The sequence below is a fragment of the Nicotiana tabacum genome, chromosome 17 (assembly GCF_000715075.1).
Source record: "Nicotiana tabacum cultivar K326 chromosome 17, ASM71507v2, whole genome shotgun sequence".
NCBI lineage: Eukaryota > Viridiplantae > Streptophyta > Magnoliopsida > Solanales > Solanaceae > Nicotiana > Nicotiana tabacum.
The window spans coordinates 108065793-108076499 of NC_134096.1; the positions used below are offsets into that span (position 1 = coordinate 108065793).

General features: G+C 36.7%; 1 protein-coding gene across 1 annotated transcript; it reads left to right on the forward strand.

The window, feature by feature from the left end:
- Positions 1-1890: 1890 nt before the first annotated feature.
- Positions 1891-4276, forward strand: LOC107814194 (alpha-farnesene synthase). Its single transcript, XM_016639557.2, has 6 exons — positions 1891-2176; positions 2254-2524; positions 3317-3471; positions 3505-3692; positions 3773-3991; positions 4120-4276. The coding sequence occupies exons 1-6, from the start codon at positions 2000-2002 to the stop codon at positions 4274-4276; spliced, it is 1167 nt and encodes a 388-aa protein (XP_016495043.2). The 5' UTR covers positions 1891-1999.
- Positions 4277-10707: the final 6431 nt, after the last annotated feature.

The following is a 10707-nucleotide window of genomic DNA, read 5'->3' on the forward strand; positions in this document are numbered from 1 at the left end:
TGAAGTTTCTATAGAAACCACAGTTAAAGGCATGCGGAAAAAATTAAAAACCTTATATATGAAGAGGACGGTGAAAAATAGACTTTACCTGAAGTAGAAGCTTTGTACAATTCGTATGGATGAAGGTACCTCTATTCTCTCTCATCTTGACACCTTTAATTCCATTCTTATGGATTTGAGTAATATAGATGATGAAATTAAAGATGAGGATCAAGCCGTGTTACTGCTTTGTTCTCTACCCCCATCTTTTAAGCATATAAGAGATACTATGCTTTATGTAAAGGATAATATCTCTTATAAGGATATTATAACTAGCTTAAAATCAAAGAACAGATAGATAGTGATATTACTCGGGAAGCTAGTGGAACTCAAGCGGAAGTTGACTTGTTTGTTAGGGGCAAATCCGACTCCATATCCACATACAATAACTTACAGTGCCACTATTTTCATAAGAAAGGTCACAATATCTCCGAATGCTATAAGATGAAAAATAAAGGAAAGCATAAGGAAAGGAAAAATGAGCACAAAAATACTAAAATTGCCGAAGCAAGTGTAGCGGCTGATGAGACTGAGGGAACTATATTTTTAGCAACTGAAACTAGTTTCAGATTAGACAATGAGTAAATTTTAGATTCCGGTTGTTCATATCATATGTGTCCTAGCAGTGACTTATTTTCTACATATGATTCAGTTGCAGGTGGAGTTGTCCAATTAAGTAACAATGTTACTTGTAACGTTATTGGTAAATGTACAATTCGGGTCAGAATGCACGATGATGTGGTGAGAACTCTCACTGATGTTAGATATGTTCCTGAGTTGAAGAAAAGTCTCATATCTTTGGGCACTTTAGAATCTCTTGGGTGCAAATTCACTAGTGAAGGTGGAGTTTTAAAAGTGTTTCAAGATGCTCTTGTGATCATGAAAGCACACATATCTGGTTCGTTGTATACTTTATTGGGCTCCACTATTATAGGCTCTACTATAGTTTCGGTATCAGACAACTTGTCTGATTTTGATGGCATTAAATTTTGACATATGCCCATTGGGGCTTTTGTGGAGAAGGTGGAGAAAATTTACTATATCATCCAAAATTAGTCCAAGGTGGAGATTTATAATATGGCCATTATTTTGGCTAATGGAGTCCATATCACATAAGTATAAGAATCTTTGCAAAGTGTAGACTTTGTTGGCAATATTCTTTGGGACCCAAAAATATTGCATTGTGTGTTGGACATCATTTGCACAAGTTGTATCTCTTCTTTTATACCTAAGAGGCCAAGATTTTTTTGCCTATAAAAGGGAAGACCATTAGTTCATTTTAGATACACCAACAAGACTTGAGTCTTCATTTCTTGTTTCTTCCTTTCTTCCTTTATTACTGTTTTGTGTGAGAGTTAAGTGTTGGGAAGCACTTGCGTGAACCCTTTATTTGGAGTGATCTTGTGAGGTTATTCCCTTAGGGTATTTGGGATTTATTAGAGTATTTATTCTAATTTTGTACTCTATTTTGTACTCTTATTATTATAGTAAATTGTCCCTCTCCGCTTGTGGACGTATGTCACTTTGACCGAACCTCGTTAAATTGGTGTCTTCTTTATATGCTTTAATTGTCGTTGTTATCAACTTTCATTGTCTTTGTTATTGTCATTATACCGTTGTTTGGCTAAATTCTGCACTACCCGGGTTCCCGATTCTAACATACCCCTATGTAGTAAAGGTAGAGAGGTTATTTCCAATATATACCCTCGGCGAGAAGAAGAAAGAAGATGATGATGAAGAAGAATTAAGTTGAAAAAATACTCACGACGAAGGGTTTCTTTCACTTTGTACGAAAGTTTAGATTTGAGAGCATGATGAACAAATGGTAATAGAAAGATGTGACGTATTCAATCAAACTGTTACATGAAATTTATCAGTTATTTTACCTATATAAGCTCTTAGAAGTTATGAAAGGTCTCCACACTTATTCTTGTATCTTCTCCACCTCTATTATTCCAATATGATACTATCCCAAACCACGTCTTACAGAAACATTGTGTCCCTTTTTTCCACTATGCAGACTAATAAACTTCATAGTACTATTAAAAAGCAAAGTCTTCCTGAAAGGAAGATTTCTACCTATAAACCAAACATTTGGAAATATGATCATCTACTTACTCTTACAAGTGAATATTCAGTGAGTATTTAATTACTTTTATCTCTTAAGTAATGTTCATCTTCGAAATTTTTTGTAATTAATAATCGCTCCTGCAGGAAGAGAAGTACAAAGTTCAGGCTGAGAAGCTAAAAGAGGAAGTTAGTTGCACGTTTTCAAACAGTACTATTAGTCCACTGGACCTGCTGGAGCTTATAGACAGCATTGACAAACTTGGCCTCAGCTGTTACTTCGAGGTTGAAACCAAAGAAGCTTTGGAAAAGATATTAATGTCTGTGAAAACTAGTTCCAGCTGGAAGGAGGAGAATCTGTATGCTACTGCATTGTGCTTCAGGCTTCTTAGGGAACATGGCCACCATGCTTCGCAAGGTTATCAATAAGTTAATTAATAATGTATATTTTGGATAATGTATAATTTGAAAAAAGTTAATCCATTAATAATGACTTGCATTAATTATTTTTGTAATTGAGTAATTTTCGAGTACGGATGGTTCGAAACGTAAAGACTACATGTTCTTTTGACGTAGAGTATTCATCAAACCCAATTATGCCTTATAAAAAGAACTAAGCGGTCGTTGTAAGTATAATCCGGTTTAAGAGTCCGGAGTCGAATCTCACAGAGAACTAAGGTTTAGTTACAACTATTTATTATCACTGAGAAGACAAGCTCGAACAGTTCCTAAGTTATAAATATTAAGATTGTTATGTCTAACTAATTAACTCACAACTTGGATTTAGACTATGTGGACAGGGCGGCTCAATAGAATTAGAGTTCTAAACCCAATACTAATTAAAAACCTTAAATTTATTTAGTAAAAATCATATACTGTATTTGTTAGGTAGAGGATTTAATTTCTAATTAAGAAATAAATTAAACAGGTCGGATAAAGAGAAATATCTGATTTAGAAAAACATAGTTGAATTGGAAAGTAAAATTATTGGAAGAGGAAAATGAATCCATAATCTAAAGGAGGTAAATATGCTAATTAATGATATATGCTAATGAAGGAGGTAAATTTAATCTTTAATACTGTAAATAAAAGATATATGAATTATAGTAATATATAAATAACTGTAAATTTGACTTAATTTTTGAGGCCTAAAAAGCAATATAATGTCTTTCTAATTTAATTTCATATTGTTTTTATTGTTGTACTACAGATATGTTAAAGGATTTCTTTGATGGCAAAGGAAAGCTGAAAGTCTCAGATGTGAAAACACTGTTGGAGGTTTTGGAAGGGTCATATCTAAGCATGGAAGGTGAAAACGTACTAGACGACACACGATTGTTCATAACCAAAAACCTCAAGAGTCTTGTATCTAAATCAGATTACACATTTACTAATAAGGAATATAATTTGAGCAATAGCTTGAGTTTTCCATTGGCATGGAGAGTGAAATGGTATGATGTTAGAAAACATATCTGTGCTCGAGAACTTGAATGCAACAACACAAATCCAATGTTGCTCAAGTTGGCAAAACATAACTTCAATATAATTCAAGCCACGCACCAAAAGGATCTCAAACACGTATTAAGGTACTTAAAATTAACATGTCAAATGAGAATCACTTTCTTCTCGTTGTTTATTTGAAAATAATTTCTTGTGAATTTAACAGATGGCGGAGGAATCTTTCCTTAGTTGAAGATTTGAGCTTTACAAGGGATCGGATAGTGGAAAGCTTCTTTTTTGCTGTAGGAGTTGCCCCTGAGCCACAACACGGAAGCATGAGAAAATGGCTCACCAAAGTGATTGAGTTGGTGCTAATAATAGATGATGTTTATGATATTTATGGTTCATTAGCCCAAGTGCAGCAATTCACTCGTGCCATTAAGAAGTAAGTTATAGTAAACTCAACATTTGATACAAATTAAAATTAATTAACCGTCCTGTTATTTAAATACTAGCTACTACGTACCTACGTAATAATCATGCATAAAAACGAGATTTTTCATATTTAATTAGGTGGGATCCAAATGAAGTAGAAGGGCTGCCAGAATGTATGCAGATCTGTTTCAGGTCTTTGCATGATACAATAGAAGATATATCTTTTGAAATTCAACAACAAAAGGGTGGCCTTTCAGCATTACCTTATCTGAAACAAGTGGTAAGTACAAAGTAGTCTTCAAATATAATATATATATATATATATATATATATATATATATATATATATATATATATATATATATATATATATATATATATATATATATATATATATATGTTCGAAAAACTCCTTTTCTCCTATGCTAAATACTAATGGTATCAGTTGTTTTAGGAGATAAATGATACTCTATTTAAATAAAATCCATCATCCAAATTTTCCCATAACGTAGCCGAAGCTAAAGCAACTTGGTTCCAATATATATTTATTCTAGGTTACTGCATGCATTCATACTAGATGTATTATCATGAGAAAAACTATCATGTCCACGACCTTGCGTTAACAGCTATTGTTCATGCCTTGAAGATTTAGCGGCATTATTTGTACGATGTCCCTTGTGAGATCTACACCGATCACCGGAGTTTGCAGCATCTATTCAAATAGAAAGATCTTAACTTGCGTCAACAGAGGTGGTTAGAGTTGCTTAAGGATTATGATATCACTATTCTATACCATCCTGGGAAAGCCAATATGGTGGCCGCTGCCTTGAGTCGTAGGGCGGAGAGTTTGGACATCTTAGCATATCCACCAGCAGTAGAGAGGCCACTGGCATTGGATGTTCAGGCCTTGGCCAACTGGTTTGTTAGATTTAATATTTCTGAGCCGAGTCGAGGTTTGGCTTGTGTGGTTTCTCAGTCTTCTCTTTATGATCGTATCAGGGAGCGTCAGTATGATGACCCCCATCTTCTTGTCCTTAAGGACACGGTTCAACACGGAGATGCCAATGAGGTCACTATTAGAGATGACGGTGCATTGAGGATGTAGGGCAATGTGTGCCAAATGTAGATGGTTTGCGTGAGTTGATTCTCCAGGAGGTTCACAATTCACGGTACTCCATTCATCCAGGTGTCACGAAGATATATCAGGACTTAAGGAAGCATTATTAGTGGAGAAGAATGAAGAAGGGCATAGTAGAGTATGTAACCCGGTGTCTAAATTGCAGTGGGTGAAGTAAGAGCACCAACGACCAGGTGAATTGCTTCAGAAGCTAGAGATTCCGTAGTGAAAATGGGAGCTGATCACTATGGATTTTGTTGTTGGGCTTCCACAGACTCAGAGGAGGTTTGATGAAGTTTGGGCAATTGTGGATAGGTTGACCAAGTCAGCCCATTTCATTCCAGTGATAACTACTTATTCTTCCTAGTTGCTGGATCGAGTTTATATTCACGAGATTGTCAGGCTTCATGGCGTGCCCGTATCCATCATCTCTGACCAGGGTACGCAGTTTACATCGCGGTTCTAGAGGGTTTTCCAACATGAGTTAGGTACTTGGGTTGAGTTGAGACGGACGGACAATCTGAGCGTACTATTCAAATACTGGAGGATATGCTTCATGCATGTGTGATAGAGTTTGGGGGTTCTTGAAATCAGTTCTTTCCACTTGCGGAGTTTGCCTACAACAACAATTATCAGTCGATCATTCAGATGGAACCGTATAAGGCTCTATATGGTAGGTGGTTTCGGTTTCCAGTGGGTTGGTTTGAGCCGGGCGAGGCTAGACTATTGGGTACATACTTGGTTCAGGATGATTTGGAGAAGGTTAAGGTGATTCAGGATCGACTTCGTACATCCCTGTCTAGATAGAAGAGTTATGTGGATCGAAAGGTTTGCGATGTTGCATTCATGATTGGTAAGCGGGTCTTGCTCTAGGTTTCGCCCATGAAGGGTGTTATGAGGTTCGGTAAGAAGGGCAAGCTGAGCCCTAAGTATATCGGGCCTTTTGAGATTCTTGAGAGGATTGGAGAGGTGGCTTATAGACTTGCACTACCACCTAGCCTAGCTGCATACCATCAAGTATTCCATGTTTCTATGCTCCCGAAGTATCACGGTGATCCGTCTCATGTGTTAGATTTCAGCTCAGTCCAGTTAGTATAGGATTTATCTTATGTTGAGGAGCCGTTGGCCATTTTGGACAGGCAGGTTCAAAAGTTGAGGTCAAAGAACATTGCTTCACTGAAGGTTCAGTGGAGGGGTCAGCCAGTTGAGGAGGTGACTTGGGAGACCGAGCATGATATGCGCAACCGTTATCCTCATCGTTTCACCGCTTCAAGTATATCTCTATGCTCGTTCGAAGATGAAGGATTGTTTTAAGATGGGGAGGATGTAACGACCCGGCCGATCATTTTGAAAGTATTAGCCCCCTCCCCCATTTACTACTCCTTTTGTACTTTATAGCCGTTATGCCACTTGTCGGGTTATTCGGTTCGGGTCCGGAAGGTTTTTGGAATGAATTGAGACACTTAGTCTCAAGGTTGGATGTTTAAGTTGAAATGGTTGACCGGATATTATTTTATGTGCAAACGACACCGGAATGGAGTTTTGATGGTTCCGTTAGCTCCGTATGGTGATTCTAGTCTTAGGAGCGTGTCTGGATTGTGATTTGGAGGTTCGTAGTTGAATTAGGCTTGAAATAGCGAAAGTTGGATTTTGGAAAGTTTGACCGAGGGTGAACTTTTTGATATTGGGGTCAGATTCTGATTCCGGAAGTTGGAGTAGGTACGTAATGTCAATTATGACTTGTGTGCAAAATTTGGGGTCAATCGAACGTGATTCGATAGGTTTCGATATCGTTTGTAGAAGTTGAACTTTCTTAGTTCATTAAGCTTGAATTGAAGTGTGATTCATGTTTTTGACGTTGTTTGATATGATTTGAGGGCTCGTCTAAGTTCATATGATGTTTTAGGACTTGTTGGTGTAATTGGTTGAGGTTTGAGGGGCCTCGAGTGGATTTCGGTTGGTTAACGAATTTGGATTTGAACTTAGAGAGTTGCTGAAGATAGAAAGATATTGGTGTAATCGCACCTGCGAAAGTCTCATCGCATGTGTGAGCTCGCTGAAGCGAGAGGGCGAGCGAAGAAGCAGGATTCAAGAGGTGGCCAGGCTTGCAGGTGCGATGGTGATGCGCATCTGCGAGCCCGCAAATGCATGCGTGGTTCCGCAGAAGCAGAGAATGAGCTGGAAGGGAAGTCCGCAAAAGCGGACAATGTCCACAGAAGCGCTGAGAGGTCCACTGGTTCAAGCCTTTTGGCTTAAGTTGGAACCGTACCTGCGATGGTATTTTTCGCAGGTGCGGAGTCACAGATGCGGCTAAGTACTCGCAGAAGCGGAAAGTACTGAGGAGAATATTTAAAAATTGAGGGTTTGCTAGTTTCTTCATATTTTGAGATAGAGAGCTTGGATTGAGGCGAGAGTTTGGGAGATTTTCAGAGAAAATATTTGGGTAAGGATTCTTGACTCATTTTTTATTATATTCCACTAATCTATCGTTATTTTTGTCATTTAATTGAGGATTTGGGATGTAAAATTGGGGGGGGGGGAAGGTGTGTGGTTCTTAGACCGAATTTTGAGGTTTTGATCGAGATTTTGGTATCAGATTTGAGTAATTTTGGTATGGGAGAACTCCTGGTTAAACGAGTATTCGGATTTTGTGACTTTTACCCAATTTCGAGATGTGGGTCCGGGTCGATGTTTTGGGGCGATTTTCTAATTTCTTGTTAAAGTCGTGATTTCATCAATTAGATTAGTTTCTTATAGTTATATTTATAGTATGAAGTTGCTTTTGGCTAGATTTGTGCCATTCAGAGTCGGAAAGTCGAGAAAAAGGCATTCTTATTGACTGATTAAGCTTGGATTGAGGTAAGTGACTTGTCTAACCTTGTGTGAGGAAAATCCCCTTAGGGTTTGGTACTGTTGTAACAATTTGTTATATGTGAGTGCCATGTACGCGAGGTGACGAGTGCGTACACGGGCTAATTTTTAAAAATTCAGCATTTGCTAAGTAGTATCCTGTTTATATCTTAAATGAGTTATTCCAGCATGTGTAGCCCTCATGTTTTGTCTAATCTCACATGTCTATGTGTTTCATCTCTCAGTTGTAATTTGTACATCATGCTTAGTTGAATTACTTATTTTTCCTTGATTCCGTATTTGTTCTTTAACTGTAGGATTTCCTTACTTGTAACATCCTTGTTGTGTTTATTGTGTGTTGACTTTCATAATTCTTGCTGTGAGGATTGGTTAGTTGTAGCACGAGGTTTTTATTGTGCCGCTGGGAGATATTTACTTTTGGGACTATGAGACGGTACCTAAAGAGCGCCCCTGTTGCATATTTATTTTTGGGACTACGAGGCGGTACCTCGGGAGCGCCCCCATTGCATATTTACTTTTGGGACTACTAGGTAGTACCTCGGGAGCGCCCCCGTTGCATATTTACTTTTGGGATTACGAGGCGGTACCTCGGGAGCGCCCCCGTTGTATATTTACTTTTGGGACTACGAGGTGGTACCTCGGGAGCGCCCCTGCTGCATATTTACTTTTGGGACTACGAGTTGGTACCTCGGGAACGTCCCTGTTGTTTTCTTATCTTTGCTATATTGTTTTGTTGTAATTGTCTTCCTGTTTTTCCTGAGTTATCGCTTTCAGTACATTCTTAATGTTTCATTTACTTGCCACCCCTTGTTATCATTTCGCCTTCTGCCTTACATTCTTATATTCCAGTAGGGCTCTGACCCGACTGCGTCACTACTCTACAGAGGTTAGGCTTGGCACTTACTGGGTACCGTTGTGGTGTACTCATATTACGCTTCTGCACATGTTTTGTGCAGACCCAAGTACATCCTACCAGCCCCGATATCAGTAGAGTATGTGCTGCTGCTTGGAGACTTCAAGGTATATCTGCCAGCGTCCGCAGACCTCGGAGTCTCTCTCTATCCTTTTATGTTGTTTCTTCGTTATCTTTCATTGATGCTGATGTATAGAGATAGTTAGTACATTCCTTAGAGCTTGTGACTTGTGACTACCGGGTTTTGGGAGTTATTTATACTCGAAATTGTTGGTTTTACTTGTACATGCCGAGCGGCAGTGTTCAGTATTTTATATATGTTGAAGTATGGTCGTTTTTTCTGTTATTATTTCAGTTATTATGAAATTGTTAGGCTTACCTAGTCTTAGAGACAAGGTGCCGTCGCGATATCTTATGGATAAATGAGATTTTTACCTTCCTATACTACATATGAAATTTTATTACCCTCTCTAATCAAGTTTTAACTTAATTATATGGTCATATACAATTTACCAATTATATACAAATAAGCTTTAAATGAGTATCCCATTATATTAGGAATTGAATAAGAAATATCAATTATTTTCTTATCCCTTTTCTCTCTCTCATGTGTCTCTCTCTCTCTCTCTCTCTCTCTCTCTCTCTCTCTCTCTCTCTCTCTCTCTCTCTCTCTCTCTCTCTCTCTCTCTCTCTCTCTCTCTCTCTCTCTCTCTCGTGCACTCTCTCTCTCTCTTTCTCCGTCTCTTTCTCTCTCTCTCATTCTCTATTCTTTTCTCAATTTTTCTTCTTTTGATGTTCTCTACTTTTTATCCTTTCATGTTGTATATATTTTTAATGGAATTCTTCAATGGATTCCAATCGTTTTACTATAAAGTTTTAAATTAGCAATTTCCTTCATGTTGCACAATTGGTGATCAAATTGAAATCGTCAATCAATAACTTTTGAAGGTGTATGACTCTCCAGCATTGACAACCATTAAAAATCTTTGAAGCTTTGAATTCGAATTTGGGTTTTCAAAAACCATTATTTGTTTGGATTGGGTGTTGTTGTAAATAATTAAAAATATTATTTGGAGTTTATATCTCAATTTTGAGGGTGTTTGGTAAAGATTAAATTTGATTTTGACTGAATTTCAGACTGAAACTCGAAGAAGAAGAACACATGACATACAATATATTTACGAAATTGTAGTAAAGTTATATTCTGTTGTAGTTTTATATATATATATATATATATATATATATATATATAGTATGAAAGTTAAAAAATAGTAATATAATGTATGAATAGTTGTATTAAATTTGTATTTAAGTTATAAATACTATCTTTTGACATAAAGTTGTTGATATGTATCAAAATTGTATTAAAAGAGGAAATTTTGATTGAAATTTCAGAGAAGAAGAAGAACACACTACATATAAAATATATACAATTTTTTTAAAAAAATATACATAAGACATATTGTATAAAATTTGTATAAAAATTGTATTTAAATTGTATGATGTCATAGTTGTATTTAACTGGGTAAAAATAATGTATGAAAGTTATAGATAAGTTATAAACAAGTTATATATTATATAATTAGTTGTATAAAATTTATTTTTAGTTTATATATTGTTGTAGATATATCAAATTTGTACAAAATTTATTTTAAATTTGTATGATGATGTACCATATAAATTTATCATCATCAATTTTATATTAATGTTGCTGCTGGTGCTACATCGACAGAGATGAAGGTGTTCAATATTTTACTTAAATTTCAAGTTTGTCTTTGACCAAAAATTGAAGTCATGCCCCCTCACCCTGCGCAACGCCACATGG